The following is a 17,528-nucleotide window of genomic DNA, read 5'->3' on the forward strand; positions in this document are numbered from 1 at the left end:
ACACATTGATGAAGGAAGAGCAGTAGATGAAGTGTATATGGATTTCAGCAAGGCATTTGACAAGGTACTCCATGCAAGGCTTATTGAGAAAGTAATGAGGCATGGGATCCAAGGGGACATTGCTTTGTGGATCCAGAAGTGGCTTGCCCACAGAAGGCAAAGAGTGGTTGCAGACGGGTCATATTCTGCATGGAGGTCGGTCACCAGTGGAATGCCTCAGGGATCTGTTCTGGGACCCTTACTCTTCGCGATTTTTATCAATGACCTGCATGAGGAAGTGGAAGGATGGGTAGTCTGCTGATGACACAAAGGTTGGAGGTGTTATGGATAGTGTGGAGGGCTGTCAGAGGTTACAGCGGGACACTGATAGGATGCAAAACTGAGCTGAGAAGTGGTAGATGGCGTTCAACCCAGATAAGTGTGAAGTGGTTCATTTTGGTAGGTCAAATCTGATGGCAGAATATAGTATTAATGGTAAGACTCTTGGCAGTGTGGAGGACCAGAGGGATCTTGGGGTCCGAGTCCATAGGACGCTCAAAGCAGCTGCGCAGGTTGACTCTGTGGTTAAGAAGGCATATGGTGTATTGGCCTTCATCAATGGTGGAATTGAATTTAAGAGCCGAGAGGTAATGTTGCAGCTGTATAGGACCCTGGTCAGACCCCACTTGGAGTACTGTGCTTAGTTCTGGTCGCCTCACTACAGGAAGGATGTGGAAGCCATAGAAAGGGTGCAGAGATTTACAAGGATGTTGCCTGGATTGGGGAGCATGCCTTATGAGAATAGGTTGAGTGAACTCGGCCTTTTCTCCTTGGAGCAAAGGAGGATGAGAGGTGAACCTGATAAGAGGTATACAAGATGATGAGAGGCATTTATTGTGTGGATAGTCAGAGGCTTTTTCCCAGGGCTGAAATGATTGCCACAAGAGGACACAGGTTTAAGGTGCTGGGGTATAGGTATAGAGGAGATGTCAGGGGTAAGTTTTTTACTCAGCCGGCAACAGTGGTGGAGGCAGATACGATAGGGTCTTTTAAGAGACTTTTAGATAGGTACATGGAGCTTATTAAATAGAGGGCTATAGGTAAGCCTAGTAATTTCTAAGGTAGGGACATGTTCGGCACAACTTTGTGGGCCGAAGAACCTGTATTGTGCTGTAAGTTTTCTATGTTTCTATGTCCACAACATGCTGGAGGAACTCAGCATTTATGAGAAAGATGCTGCCTGGCCTGTTGAGCTCCTCCAGCATTTCATGTGTGTTGCTTGGATTTTCAGCATCTGCAGATTTTCTCTTGTTTGTGATTAGTCTTCCCCTCTGCCATCAGATTTCCATAATGACAATGAATCCATTTGCACTACAATTTATTTTTTTTCCCCTCTTTTTGCACTTCTTACATTTATTATTATAATTTAAAGTTATTTTATTATTTACTGTAAGGTACTTCTGCCACAACAACAAATGCCAGTGTTTGTGAGCTCTATCAGCAGTCTGTTTATTACTTCAGGTTGCAGTATCTGCGGTCTTATCTCTCCGGTGTAACTATAAACCTTTCCCCTCCCCTTCATCTGACTTATCACCTGCCAGCTTGTCTTCCCCTACCCCCAACTTCCTATTCTAACTTCTTCCCCCTCCCTTTCCAGTCCTGAAGAAGGGCTTCAGCCCAAAACATCAACCATTTATTCCCCTCCACAGAAGCTGACTGATCTGCTGAGTTCATCAAACATTTTGTATGTATTGCAGAACCTCCTGGTTATAGCTATAGATCTTACTGTAGTAACTATTGATCTATTTGCATAATATATATGGCAGAGGAGATGCTAGAGCAGGGTTACTGACCACTTGGAAAGGCAAGGACTAACCAGTGACTTTGGCTTGGTCAAAGGCGGGATCTTGTCTAATTGGACTGAATTCTATGAAGGGGACAACAAAGTGCATCGATGAGGGCAGTAGAAGTGGTTTACAGGGACCTTTGACAAGGAAGATTGCTCCAAAAGGAGACATCCCATGGGGAAGCAGGACATGTGGGCAACAGGATCCAAAATCAGCTTTGCAATGTGAGGCAGAAGCGATGGAAAGGGATAGTTTTTGCATCTGGATAGTTGCAATCAGTGCTGCCCCACAAGACTGGTACTGTGACCCTGGCTTGGATGCATATGTGGGAGGCACGATTAGTAAGTTTATGAATGAAAAACTGGTGTCGTTGACAATGTGGAGGACAGTTTTATCTTATCAAGACTGGAGGGCAATCTTCGGGTACAGGATAATGTCAATGTGCTGGTGAAAGGGGCCAGGTGGCAGATGGAGTAGGATTCTAATAAATGTGAGGTAATGCAAGCTGAGTGCACAGATGCAGGGACCTGCAGAGTATCAGGAACACCAGAAACCTTGGTGCAGGTTCACTGATCTTTGAAGCTGACAACCAAGAGAAACACCTTGCTGAAGAAGGGTAAGTCCTGGTGAAGGGTCTCGGCCCGAAACATCAACTGTACTCTTTTCCATAGATGCTGCTGGCCTGCTGAGTTCCTCCAGCGTGATATGTGTGTTGCTCGGATTTCCAGCATCTGCATATTTTATCTTGTTTGTCCGGGACACCAGCCTTGATTAATTAGAAGACAGGAACAGCTAGACCTCTGCTGGAGCACTGTGTGCAGTTTGGTCACCCTGCCACAGGAATTACATGACAATGATGGAGACAGTGCAGGGGCGATTACAAGATGTTGCCCAGGACGGAGTGTGTGATGGGACGGGTGTGGAGAGAACTAAACTCTGTGTCTGACCCTGGGAGAGTGTGATGGGACAGTGTGGAGGGAGCTTCGCTCTGTGTCTGACCCTGGGAGAGTGTGATGGGACAGTGTGGAGGGAGCTTCGCTCTGTGTCTGACCCTGGGAGAGTGTGATGGGACAGTGTGGAGGGAGCTTCGCTCTGTGTCTGACCCTGGGAGAGTGTGATGGGACAGTGTGGAGGGAGCTTCACTCAGTGTCTGACCCCAGGAGTGCAATGGGACCGATGTAGAGGAAGCTTCACTCTGTGTTGATCCAGATCTGTCCTTGTACTGGGTTTGTGATTAGGATAAAGCAAAGGAACAGTAGGGGTTCCCTCCCCAACCATTCACCCACAGAAGGACACATTCCTTAGCCAGAATGACGCTGCACAGAAGGGGCTCAGCATTCTATTGGCAATACCTTACCCAGAATGAAGTTGTACTGTGCCAGCTGTGCGCTCCGGATTTTCCTGTTCAGCGTGGATCCAGGATCAAAGTTGATGTCCGCCATGAAGCCAGCCTCCACGAACTGCTGATGTACCTGTGGTCCACACACCCAGTTTTCAAGCCTTGGATTTCTATGTCATCCGCTATACCCCACACCCCCTCACTTCTAGTTACTGATGGAACTTTCCAGATCCACCTCCCACGGCCCCGAACGTCCTCCCAGGTCGATGGTGAGAGTGTTCAGCAGAATGTTGCCACAGGCTCAGGGTGATACTGGAGCTGTCCAGTTTCACTCAGTCCTTTTATCTCATTACGTGAAAGAGGCCATTTGGTGTACACTGCTACGTATATTGTATCCTTTCCCCCCCACCCCCAACTTTCCAAACCTTCTAGACTTCATTCTCCTGTGTTCCCCCCAAGATCCACCTGCCACTCAACGACACCACTCCCTGTGTGACCAGTGACCGCCTCACTGAGCTGACGGAGTAGAGGTTTATCCTGGAACACTGAGTCTCTGCTCTGTGCCCTCCTCACAATGACATGCCATTCCTTGGCTGAGTTTATCCCTCACCAACCCCGCCCCGCTGTTATTTTCACTTTCAGGTTTCTGTGTGACAGAGGATAAGGCCATCGGGCTATCTGGTCCTTTCCTTGTAACCTACGTCCCCACCTTCACATCAACATACTCCTAGATTTAACCACCCACCTACACACTTAGAATTTTGCCATGGACAGTCCCAAGCCCGGCTGTGAGAGGAGGGTTGGGCATGGGGCTAGCAACACTATCCCGTAAAAACCAGAGCTAGAGAAATGCCAAAGACCTCACCAAAGATGGGCTACACCTGGGGGCAAATTGAAAGACTGGCAAGTTGCTGTTGGATGCCAGTACGAGTGACAGATGACTCCGGCAAGTTGGTGTTGGAGGCCAGTAGGAGTGATGGGCATAAGTACATACACACCTCAGGTAATTAACCAACCCAACTGCATATTGTTAGGATGTGGGAGAAAACATGAGCACCTGGTGAAGTGGGGAGGGGAAGAGGGTATCACAATCTCAAGGAGAACGTGCAAACTCCACACAGGTTGCACTGTGTGGGGTGGTGTGGTGTGGTCATAGTCAAAGCTGGGCCTTTAGATCTATGAAACATGGCTCTACCCTAAACACCAATGTGGTCCTCCAAGTGTAGCTTGAGCAAGGTCCATTGGACCAGAGATATACACAAGTCTCTGAAACCACACTTTGAGTATCATGCCCAGTTCTGGTCACCCAGCCGCAGGAAGGATGTTCTTAAGAAGATGCAGGAAATATCCAACCAGACATGACTGGGACCTGAGGAATTAAGTTATAAGGAGAAACTGGACAGGATGGGACTGTATTCCCTGGAGAGGAGGCTGAGAGTGACCTGACTGAGGTTTATAAAATCATGAGGGGCACAAATGCAGTGGATGATCACAGCCTTTTCCCCAGGTGGGGGGAATAGGTTTAAAATGAGAGGAGAAAGATTTAAAATGGAACTTCAGTGGATATATGGAACGATCTTCCAGAGGAAACACCAACATCCAGAAGGTATTTGGGAGGTCCATGGATTGGAAGGGTTTAGAGATATGGGTCAAACCCTGGTAAACAGGACCAGCTCGAGTAGACATTTCGGTCAGTATGCCAAGTTGAGGCCTGCTGACGTGCTGTACAACACTATAAGTCTACACAGGCTCTAAACAGAGGCATCTTTACACCTTGGACAGCAGAAAGCAAGGGCATGCACTAGCAACATACCTGGCGTGCATAATCTTCAGTGCTGTTGCCAACGGGAATCACCATGACCTGCGAGGGCGATAGCCAGAGTGGCCTGCAACACAGAGACACAGGAACATAGGCTCCATTTCCAGGGGTTACAATCTATTAGTATCAAAAACTAACCCTGCCCTTGGAAGCAGCTAAAGTTCCCTAAAGCAAGGGGAACATTCAGAATCAAGTAGTACCCAGGGAATTGATTGTGGACTTCATGAAGCGGAAGTCGGGAGAACACACACTAGTCCTCATTGTGGTATCAGCAACGGAAAGGGTGAACAGTTTCAAGATGCAGGGTATCAGCATCTCTGAAGGTCTATCCTGGGCCCAACGTATTGATGCAATTACAAAGAAGGCACATCTGCACTTATACTTCATTAGGAACTTCCAACAAGATGGCACCAGTGACCAGCGACGTCTTGCAGATAACTTACAGAACAATTGGATACTCTTCTTCTAAATATTAATCATCTTTTTCTGAACTGGGATCGATTGCAGCCCGTAATTCCGCTTTTAAGAATGTATTATCAGGCCAACTGAACGATTTGGCACTTCTGCCTGGGAGATTCAGTGCGAAGTGGAGCTGGGGCCATCGCTGGGGGAAAAATGAATCTGTGGTCGACTCCTTTACTCCGTGCTGATTAAAGTGCCGAGGCTGAGAGAGTTTAGTGCCGTCTGGCTCCTCGCTGCTGCCGGTAGAAGGTCTTGGGTCCTATGCTGTAAGGTTTGATCACCTCAGCAGCTCGTGGCTGTGCACTCACTTTCAACTGTGGTTTGATGTTTAACGTCCTCAGTGCTTTACTATTTGTGCAATTTGATCGAGGTCTGCAGGCATTGACACAGCGCTGAACTGACTGTTCTACGGCTGCAGACATCAGTTCCCAGACTGACTTTACTTCCCTTGGCAGACTGTGTGTGTTGGGGACTCTATCGATCTGATGTTTAAGGTTTGCATATTATTTCTGTTACTTGCATGATTTGTTTTTCACACATCTGATGGTCTTGTTACCTGGGGGCTTTCTTTAAATGGGTTCTATGGTGTTTCTTTGGTTTGTGACTGCCTGCACGAAGACAATTCTAAAGGTTGCATACTGCATATATAAATCTAGATAATAAATATACTTTGACCTCTGTTTGAGGAGATTTGGTACGTCAACAATGACTCTCACAAGGTTCTACAAACGTACCATAGACAACATTCACAAAGTTCAAAGTAAGTTTATTATCAAAGTAGTATCTCACCATATACAAAGCCTGAGATTCATTTTCTTGCAAGCACTCACAGTAAATACAAGAAGCACAATGAATGGCTGCACCCAACAGAACAAGCAACCAAAGAGCAAAACACAAACTACAAAAAGAAAGAAAAACAATAATAATTAAAAATAACTAAGCAATAAATATGAGGTGAAGAGTCATGAAAGAGTTCACAGTTCAGTGAAGTTGAGTGGTTATCCCCTCAGGTTCAAGAGCCTAATGGTCGAGGAGTAATAACTGTTCACAAACTTGGTGGTGTGGGTCCTGAGGCCCCTGCACCTTCTGGCAGAAGCGAGAAGAGAGCACGGCCTGGATGATAGGGGTCCCTAATGATGGAGGCTATTTTCCTGTGACAGCACTCCATGTAGATGTGCTCTACGGTGGGGAGGGCTTTACTCATGATGGACTGGGCCATATCCACTACTTTTTTTGAGAGTTTTTTCCTTCAAGGGCATTTTTGTTTCCATGCCTGGCCATGATGCAACCAATTTATTACTCCTCACCACACGTCAAAGTTTTAGATGACATGCCAAGATTTCTTAGAAAGTAGAGGCATTGTCGTATTTTCCTCGCAACGGCACCTACATGCCGGACCCAGGCCAGATCCTCAGAAATGAAAACACTGAAGAACTTAAGGGTGCCACCTCTGATCTCTGATGAGGACTGGCTCCTGGACCTCCAGTTTCCTCCTCCTGAAGTCCATAATCATCTCCTTGGTCTTGCTTACCTTAAGTGAAAGGTTGTTGCTGTGGAGATTTTCAATCTCCTACCTGTATGTTGCTTCGTCACCACCTTTGTTTCAGCCAACACAGCAGTGCAGTTTGCTTCTGATGTCCCAACTCGAGTTAAACAAAAAACTGAATTTAACTGAAAATATGCCCATTCAATCCGCAACCAGAGTAACTTACCACTTTCCTGCATAATTCTCTGTCAGGATTGCGATCATCCGCTCCACCGACCCAAGGATAGCACGGTGAATCATCACAGGTCTCTCTGCATTGCTGCTATCTCTCCTGCAATGGGTAAATGACGAGCAAGCTTTCAAATCAAGGCTCTGAACTTGGTCTCCCACAAGTTCCTGGATGTAATTCCCATGCATGTTCAGAAAAAGTTAACAATAGAAATCAACAAAATCATATTCAATTGCCCTGCTCAGTTCCTGAGAGAAGTGAAAGTGATCCAATCAGCACTATAACACCCAGCATGCTCCCAAATTAACTTCGCCATTTGCATTATTTAATTAGTTTTGTGACTTATAGCAATCTATATGTATTGCTACCACAAACCAGAAAATTTCACAACACTTTCTGATTGTTACATTTATTAAATGTCAATTGACAGGCAAATATCTTCCCAGAAATCCGTGACCCCATTACTTGTGATGTGGTCTAACCAAGGGATACAGAGACCAACAGGGCGAATACGTGCCCAGTTTGGTCGAACCACTGGATGTGCATACCGACACTGTAGATACTAACAGTGTACTCTAACCAAGGCAGATAGGGACTAGAACAGCATGCAGTCCTCCAGTGTGATCTAACGTCGCAATACGGAGACCAGAACCGTACATGGTGCTCCCAGTGTGGACTAACTACAGAATATAGAAAGCAGAACTGACAATGTGTTCCCAGCATGGTGTAAACTGGGGATATGATCTAACCGAGCAATATTGAGAACAGGACATTACACAGTGTTCTGATGAGACAACGATAACAGACCACACAAAGTACTCACAGTATATTCAAACCAAAGGATATACAAAACAAAACTCGTGTGCAGTGCTCCCAGTATTGTCTAACCTAGGGTTATACAGTGATCAAAACTGTGCGATCTAATCTGAGTACGAGAATTGAGAGGGGTCGGGAGCGAACTCAGTACTGAGGGAGTAAGTGATTGAATCCAAAAGAGTGATGTATTCACCGGGAGAGGGAGAAAAATGCTGAAAAATAATTTCTTGAGTAGTATTTTTTTTGTTGGTTCTGTTAAGGAGACGGCCACATTTCCTGGACCCACAAGTGGACACACTCACCCGATGTAGCTCAGGTCAAACCTGATTGGGAGCTGGAAGTCCAGCTGGATAGTGGCACACTGGTGATTGCGACCAATTGCATCCTTAATCTGGATATCAATCTGTAATCATAATGGCAAGGTCTGAGATGGACACCTTGATTCGTCAGCAAGAGCACAAGTTACAGAACAAAACCACAGTTCAGCCACTGCACCATAGCTCCCAGAGCCCAGGTTCAATCCTGCCCCTATGGAGTCTGCACACTCTCCTTGTGATGGCATGGCTCTTGTCCAGTTCCCTCCCAGTGTGCTGGCAGGTTAATTATCCCTGGGTTAATGGCAGAGAAAGGAGGTTTGATGGGCATGTTTGATGGAGGGAAATGGCACTAACAGGACCCATCATGGACCTGCTTTTGCTTCTGTATGGTCATATCGACCCTTTCAACCCACCACACAAGCCCATCATCGGTACTGCTTTATACCAATTCACTTCAGCTCTTCAGTAACATGCACAAAGTGCTGGAGGAACTCAGTAGGTCAGACAGCATCCGTGGAGGGGAATAAACAGTCAATGTTTTGCCCCGACCATTCATCAGGATTCTTTATTCCCCTCCATAGATGCTGCCTGACCTGCTGAGTCCCTCAAACATTTTGTTCATGCGACTCTGGATTTCCAGCATTTGCAGAATCTCATGTCCCTGGTTAGCACCCATAGCCTGATCTGCCTTGACAATGTAAGCACGAAGAAGTGGCCAATGCACATGTTCGCACACTCATTCCACAATCGCTTCTCAGCTCTGTGTTCACTGCTCAGGCGAGTCTGCTCTACACCCCAATGGATTCTCCCTCCGGCCTCACACCGATGGCTCTGCCATCTCCCACAGCTGGAGGCTCAGGGTGGGAGGGCTGCAAGAGTTGGGCTCAGCTCTGTGTTCACTGCTCAGCCTTGTCTACTTTGTTCCCTGATAATTCATCCCTCCTGACCGACAGCTCTGTTGGGCCGACACTGGGAAGACTCTGCACTCACCTTGGGGCCGTAGAAGGCTCCATCTCCTGGGTTCCGTTCCCAGGGCAGGCCAAAGTCTTGTAGACTCCTCTCCAGCTGCTGTGGGGGGGAACCAGCTCAGCATTAGTGGGGGTATCAGGGCGATGGCCATTGCATTGGTTGGTCAGCTACAGAACGGCCCTGCGCAAGTAATTTCTAAACAAACTTCTATAGATAAACAGTGGAGAGTATCCTGACTAGTTGCATCATGGCCTTGTATCAAAAAAAAACACCCAGGAAAAGAAATGTACAGAAAGTGATGGATGCAGGGGAAGCCCTCCCCATCATTGAGCACATTTACACGAAGCATTTGACAAGAAAGCATCAAGGACCTCCAGTAACCAGACCATCTCCTTTCTCACTGTTGCCAGGGAGGAGGTATAGGAACTTCAGGACCCGTACAGGTTGTATATCAGTCTGTGTTTAGGTATATCTTTTCATAGAAACATAGACAACCTACAGCACAATACAGACCCTTTGGCCCACAATGCTGTGCCAAACATGTACTTACTTAGAAATTATCTAGAGTTACCCATAACCCTCTATTTTACCAAGCTCCATGTGCCTACCCAGGAGCCTCTTAAAAGACCCTATCGTATCTGCCTCCACCACCATCGCTGGCAGCCCATTCCACGCACTCACCACTCTCTGCATAAAAAACTTACCCTTGACAGCTCCTCTGTACCTACTTCCAAGCACCTTAAAACTGTGCCCTCTCGTGTTAGCCATTTCAGCCCTGGGAAAGAGCCTCTGACTATCCACACGATCAATGCCTCTCATCATCTTATACACCTCTATCAGGTCAACTCTCATCCTCTGTCGCTGCAAGGAGAAAGGGCCGAGTTCACTCAACCTATTCTCATAAGGCATGCTCCCCAATCCAGGAAACATCCTTGTAAATCTCCTCTGCACCCTTTCTATAGCTTCCACAACCTTCCTGTAGTGAGGCGACCAGAACTGAACACAATACTCCAAGTGGGGTCTGACCAAGGTCTTATATAGCTGTAACATTACCTCACGGCTCTTGAACTCAATCCCACGATTGACGAATGCCAACACACCATATGCCTTCTTCACAACACTGTCAAACTGTGCAGCAGCTTTGAGTGTTCTATGGACACAGACCCCAGGATCTCTCAGATCCTCCACACTGCCAAGAGTCTTAACATTAATATTATATCCTGTCTTCAAATTTGACCTACCAAAATGAACCACTTCACACTTATTTGGGTTGAAGTCCATCTACCACTTCTCAGCCCAGTTCTGCATCCTATCGATGTCCCGCTGTAACCTCTGACAACCCTCCACACTATCCACTTAGTGCCATCAGCAAATTTACTAACCCATCCCTCCACTTCCTCATCCAGGTCATTTATAAAAATTATGAAGGGGTCCCAGAACAGATCAATGAGGCACACCACTGGTCACCGACCTCCAAGCAGAATATTACCCAGCTACAACCACTCTTTGCCTTCTGTGGGCAAGCCGATTCTGGATCCACAAAGCAATATCCCCTTGGATCCCATGCCTCCTTACTTTCTCAATAAGCCTTGTATGGGGTACCTTATCAAATGCCTCTTCATAAATTCAATTGTTTTTTTTCCCACATAAATGCCTGCAGTAAAATGAATCTCAAGGTAGTATATGATGACATATGTGGATCTTGATAAGGAATTTACTTTGAACTTTGAGCTAGCAAACCCCAATATCCCCCTATCCCCAACCCCACTAAGGAAGCCTGTCCTGTTGTGCAGAGTTTCAATCAGCACTAACCTTACATGGGACAGGCTGAGAGAGCAGCACACCACCAGCATAGGGGTGGGGGTGGAATGGGTTCTGATCAGACCCCTCTTACAGCCCAGGCCCCCATTATATTCCACAACTCTACCAAACAATGGATGGGTGCTACTGAGCATTAAAGGCCTTACATCGGGCTCATTGCTCATTGCTCCATCCCCAGCCTAATTCCGACTCTAGCCAATTGCTAGACTAACTCTGACCCCTGCCCATCCCAAAATTTATCCCTGCCTCAGCGATTCGCAGTTTTTTGTGAAACAGTCTCAAAGAGACATCAGACTGCTTGGAGGGAAGGAGAGTTTAAAAAAAGCAAGTGGAAGCATTTGGCACATATTCTGCACCACAGTTCCAAGGAAACATTGGATTGCACATAATTTGGCATATGGTAAGGACCAATAAAAAGAAATTAGGTTTAAGTGGAGCAGCCATTGTGGGAGTGGCTATTGTTGGAGTGGGGAGTTGAGGCTTTGGCTCATTGAGGACTCAGAGGCTGTAGGCAATATACAGTTATTTTTCATTATTTATTCTTTTGTGATTGCTTATTGCACATTTAAAGCAGTGGGGGTGCCAGACACGACACTGGAATGCTACTCTTGCAGCATGCGGGAATGTAGGGAGACTTCCAGTGTCCCTGACGACTGTACCTGCAAGAAGTGTATCTAGCTACAGCTTCTAACAGATCGTGATAAGGAGCTGGTGATGGAACTGGATGAACTCCAGATCATTCAAGAGGCTGAGGGGTTGACAGACATAAAGGGAGGCAGGGCATTGCACTTGAGTAACTGATTGACCATCAGGAGGGGGAAAAGGGATAGGCAGCCAGTGCAAAGCACCCCTCTCAACAACAGGTATACTGCTTTGGATATCGTTGGGGGAAAGTCGCGGCGGTCAGGTCTCTGGCACAGAGTCTGGCTCTGTCGCTCACAAGGGAAGGGGTGGGGGTGGGGAAGAAGAGGCGAGCTGTAGTGATAGATGATTCGCTGATTTGGGAAGCAGAAAGGAGGTTCTGCAAACAAGAACAAGATTTCCGGATGGTTTGTTATCTCCCAGATGCCAAGGTCTGGGACATCTCAGATAAAGTCTACAACATCCTTAAGTGGGAGGGTGAGCAGCCAAAGGTTGTGGTCCATGATGGTACCCATGACAGGTAGAAAGGGTAATGAGGTCTTGCAAAGTAAATTTAGGGAGTTAGGTGCAAAGTTAAAGGGCAGAACCTCTAGGGTTGTGATCTCAGAAATGCTCCATGTGTCATGTACTAGTGAGGCCAGAAGGAGGAAGATCATCCAGTTCAACACGTGGCTAATGAGTTAGTGCAGGAGGAAGGATTTCAGATTTTTGGATTATTAGGCTCTCTTTGGGGGCAGAAGGGATGGTTTGCACCTAAGTAGAATGGGAACTAATATCCTAACAGGAAGCTTTGTTAGTGCTGCATTGGGGGGTGGGGGAGGGAGAAGAGGGTTGGTTTAAACTGGAGTTGGAAACCAGAGCACAAGAACAAATAGTGGGGTGTCTGTGGAAAGATGTTGCTCACTCCACATAAGAAGTCAGGATTCAAAAGGTTGAGCACAGTGGGACTAAAGTTTTGAGCTGTGTATATTTCAATGCAAATTGTAGGGAATGGATGGCTTAGGGCATGGATCAGCACATAGAATTATATTGTAGCCATTAGTGAGACTTGGTTGCAGGAGAGGCAGGACTGGAACTCAATATACCGTGGTTTCTTGTTTCAGACTTAATAGAGCAGGAGGTATTGAAGAGTGAGGGGTGGCATTAATATTCAGGAAAAATGTCACAACAGAACTCAGTCAGGACAGACCAGAGAGCTTGTCCAGTGAGGCTTTATGGGTAGAACTGAGAAATAAGAAAGGTATGATAACATTAATGTGATAATATTATATACCACCCAACAGTCCACAGTATTTGGAGGAACAAATTTGCAGACAGATTGCAGACGGTTGCAAGAAACACAAGGTTGTGATGGTAGGTGATTTTAACTTTCCACATATTGACTGGGATTCCCATACTATACAACGGCTGAATTGGAAAAAGATTGTTAAGTGTGTTCAGGAACATTTTCTTAATCAGTACATAGGAATCGCAACTAAAAAGAGAATGATACTAGATCTCTTATTAGGGCAAGAGACAGGGCAGGTGACAGAAGTTTGTATAGGAGAACACTTTAGCGATCACAGTGCTATTAGTTTCGAGGTAATTATGGAAAAGGATAGATCTGATCCTCGGGCTGAGATTCTAAATTGGAGAAAGGCCAATTTTGATAGTATCAGAAAGGACCTAGCAAATGTGGAATGGAACAGGTTGTTTTCCAGCAAAGGTGCACGTGGTAAGTGGGAGGCCTTGCAAAAGTGAAATTTTGAGAGTAGAGCGTTTGAATGTTCCTGCCAGAATAAAAGGCAAGGACAACAGTTTAAGGGGAACATGAGGGGGTACTTCATCACTCAAAGGGTGGGTGAGAGTATGGAATGAGCTGACAAGTGGTGCATGCAAGCTCAATTTCAATGTTTAAGGGAAGCATGGATGGGAGAGGTATGGAGGGCTATGGTCCAGGTGCAGGCCAAAGGGACCAGGAATATTAAAGGTTCGGCACAAACTAGATGGGCCAAAGGGCCTGTTTCTGTGCTGCAGTGTTCTATGACTCTCTGACTGATTCCAACCCTGGTCTGGGTGCAAGCTGCAACAAGTTGGGCTGCGCTTCTTGCCTCTGAACTGGGTTGGTTCATGTTTACTGGGGCAGCTCCCTCACTCAGCTCTCACCCGTGCTTCCAGGTAGATATCTGCATGTGCCAGCAACCACATCCCAGTACGCCGCTTCAACAGGTGGGCTAAACCAGGTGAGGGCAGCTGCCCACCTCATACCCCAGTGAGATTGGGAAGTGCCCATCCTAGCATGCAGAAAAGTCAGCTCTGCCGTACTGGTCAGATGAGATTTACAGTGAGATCCAATGGCCAGGAAGGTGGCTCTGCAATGCTTCATGGAGAGCAAAGAGCATGACAAGGCACAGAAGTAGTCAACGTCTGCAACCAAGGAACTCCCCAGTTTGTGAAGACTACATCACTGAACCCGGACTTCTGAAGTCGAGAGAGTGGCCCCAGTGCAATGGCATTTTACACATTAAAAACTCTCTTGCACAGGTGTCTGGTCATTATTGACAAGACAAACCTACTGCAAATTTTTGAGGAAATTACAAGGAGGGTAGGCAATGGAGATGCAGTAGATGTGGTGTACTTAGATTTTCAGGCCTTTTACGAAGTGCTGCCCATGAGGATGCTTAGCAAGATAAGAGCCCATGGAATTACAGGGAAGTTACTAGCATGGGTGAAGCACTGGCTGATCGGCAGAAAACAGAGAGTGGGAATAAAGGGAGCCTATTCTGGCTGGCTGCCAGTTACCAGTGGAGTTTCACAGGGGTCGGTGTTGGGACCGCTGCTTTTTACAATATATGTCAATGATTTGTGGCTAAGTTTGCCGATGATACAAAGGTAGGTGGAGGAGTGGGTAGTGTAGACTTAGATAGTTTAGGGGAATGGGCAAAGGAGTGGCAAATGAAATACAATGTTGAAAAGTGTATGGTCATGCACTTTGGTGGAAGAAATAAATGGGCAGACTATTATTTAAAAGGGGAGTGAATTCAAAATGCAGAGATGCAAAGGGATTTGAGAGTCCTTGTGCAGGACACCTTAAAGGTTAACCTCCTGAGTCGGTGGTGAAGAAGGTGAAAGCAATGTTAGTATTCATTTCTACAAGTTAAGGATATAAGAGCAGAGATGTAATGTTGAGGCTCTATAAGGCACTCGTGAGACCACACTTGGGAGTATTGTGTGCAGTTTTGCGCTCCTTATTTTAGAAAGGATATACTGACATTGGAGAGGGTCCAGAGAAGATTCATGAAAATGGTTCCAGGAATGAAAGCTGCATGAGGAACTCCTGGCAGCTCTTGGGCTATATTCCCTGGAGTTCAGGAGAATGAGGGAGGATCTTACAGAAACATTCCAAACATTAAAATGTCTGAACAGATTAGGCTTGGCAAAGTTATTTCCCATGGTAGGGGAGTCTAGGACAAGAGGGCACAACTTCAGGATTGAAGGATGTCCATTTAGAACAGAGATGCAAATATATTATTTCAGTCAGAGGGTGGTAAATCTGTGGAATTTGTTGCCATGTGGCTGTGGAGGACAAGTCATTGGATGTGTTTAAGGCAGAGATAGATAGGTTCTTGATTAGCCAGGGTATAGGGAGAAGGCAAGGGAGAGAGGATGAATGGAAGATTTGAATCAGCCCATGACTGAATGGCAGAGCAGGCTCAAAGGGTCAAATGGCCTACTTCTGCTCCCATGTCTTATGGTCTTATTGGATTCGACAGACAAACACCACTCCAGAAGACACAATCAAGGCCAGTTCTGCAGGAGCAAGGTCATTTCAGGGGTGAAATGCAAGGGAGTGCCGCATCATCAGAAGGGCCACCTTTGAGCGAGTCTTTAGTTCCTCTCCTCAGGAGTAGCCATAGAAATTCCCACAGCCACAGCCCGAGAAAGAACTGCTGAATTCACCTGTGCTTTAACTTTATCACAAGACCAACAGCACAGATGGTCTTTGTTTACCTTACTGATGGATGAAGTGTCTGTGCATATCATTTATAAGAGCGAGTACACTTCTGTAAAAGTATTTCATTCATTGAAGTCCCGGTGAGAGAGGGCTGGAAGAAATGTTTTCTGACAGAAAACTAACGCCAGCACTTCATCTCTATCACCCTGCCCTAACAGATCCAGGCATGGAGACATTCCCTTCCCATACCTTCTCCGCCTGGTCCCAGATGGCAACGTCTCCCAGGAATTTCTCCGGCCGTGTTGAGAGGTAGAGGCGGAAGCTGAAGCCAAAGACCTGGTAAACAGTCTGCAGGAAGTCCAGACAGCCCTTAATCTCCTCTTCTATCTGTGGGCAAGGGAACAGTGCAATATGGTTACACCCCGAGGGGCAGCAGCCCAGGTTCAGCTCCCCCACCGGGACAGTGTAATAGGATTACACCCCACCATGTTCAGCTCCCCCACAGGGACAGTGTAATAGGATTACACCCCACCAGTTTCAGCTCCCCCACAGAGACAGTGTAAATGGATTACACCCCACCAGGTTCAGCTCCCCCACAGGGACAGTATAATGGGATTACACCCCACCAGGTTCAGCTCCCCCACCGGGACAGGGTAATGGGATTACACCCTATCACGTTCAGCTCCCCCACCGGGACAGTGTAATGGGATTACACCCCACTAGGTTCAGCTCCCCTACAGGGGCAGTGTAATGGGATTACACCCTATCACGTTCAGCTCCCCCACAGGGACAGTGTAATGGGATTACACCCCACTAGGTTCAGCTCCCCTACAGGGGCAGTGTAATGGGATTACACCCTATCACGTTCAGCTCCCCCACAGGGACAGTGTAATGGGATTACACCCCACTAGGTTCAGCTCCCCCATAGGGACAGTGTAATGGGATTACACCCCACTAGGTTCAGCTCCCCTACAGGGACAGTGTAATGGGATTACACCCTATCACGTTCAGCTCCCCCACCGGGACAGTGTAATAGGGTCACACCCCACCAGGTTCAGCTCCCCCATAGGGACAGTCCAAAGTTGTTATACCCCAAGGGCCAGCAGCCTGGGTACAACTCCCCACGGAGACAGTTCAACATGGTTACATCCCAAGAGCTATCCTCAACTTCATCACCGCCCACCTCTTCAGCCAGTTCCCTCACAGGTATAACTCCTCCCACTATCGAGGAACATCTAGAAGAGGTGATGTCTCAGAAAGGTGACATCCATCGATCAGGAACAAGCCATGCCATCAGGCAGGAGGTACAAGAGCCTGAAGACTCACAGCTCATGGTTCAACAACTGCTCCTTCCCCACTGTCACGTTCCTCGTTCACAAAGGGGTCTGAAACAGCCGGACACAACCTCAGACTGAATACCTTTTCCTCTCTCTCATGATGCACTAACATTATTTTACTTTGTTGTTCCAGTTACACGTTAATTTAAAAACTAGAGAACATCCGCAGATGCTGGAGATCCAAGCACCACACACAAATGCTGGAAGAACTCAGCAAGCTAAGCAGCATCTATGGAAAAGAGTACAATCGACGATTTGGGCCAAGACCCTTCAGCAGGACTGGATTAAAAAAAGATCCTGCTGAAGGATCTCAGCCCAAAACTTTGACTGTACATGTTAATTTAAGTTTGTATTCATTTATGTCTGTGACGTGCTGCTGCTATAAAAGAGTGATTTTCCCGGCATGTATACCCCGTGTATGACAAGAACCCTGAACTCGATCATGAGGCAAAACAGGTACAGCATTAAAGGCCAATCAGCCTGATTCTAGATCTTCTGAAATCCTAACTTTGTACTCATGTCCGACACCCT

The 17,528-nt window shown here is 46.7% G+C and overlaps 1 protein-coding gene across 3 annotated transcripts in view; it reads right to left on the reverse strand.

Annotated features, from left to right (window-relative positions):
* The window catches only part of LOC140735873 (threonine--tRNA ligase 1, cytoplasmic-like), a 73,841-nt gene that overhangs the window by 10,783 nt on the left and 45,530 nt on the right, over positions 1 to 17,528 (reverse strand). For all 3 annotated transcript variants that reach the window (XM_073061437.1, XM_073061438.1, XM_073061436.1), the window contains 6 exons: positions 15,910 to 16,047; positions 9,285 to 9,362; positions 8,280 to 8,380; positions 7,159 to 7,263; positions 4,979 to 5,051; positions 3,184 to 3,298 (listed from right to left, as the gene is read on the reverse strand). In XM_073061437.1, coding sequence (XP_072917538.1) covers positions 3,184 to 3,298; positions 4,979 to 5,051; positions 7,159 to 7,263; positions 8,280 to 8,380; positions 9,285 to 9,362; positions 15,910 to 16,047 — 610 coding nt within the window. The remainder of the gene's footprint in view (positions 1 to 3,183; positions 3,299 to 4,978; positions 5,052 to 7,158; positions 7,264 to 8,279; positions 8,381 to 9,284; positions 9,363 to 15,909; positions 16,048 to 17,528) is intronic.

The sequence above is a fragment of the Hemitrygon akajei genome, chromosome 11 (assembly GCF_048418815.1).
Source record: "Hemitrygon akajei chromosome 11, sHemAka1.3, whole genome shotgun sequence".
NCBI lineage: Eukaryota > Metazoa > Chordata > Chondrichthyes > Myliobatiformes > Dasyatidae > Hemitrygon > Hemitrygon akajei.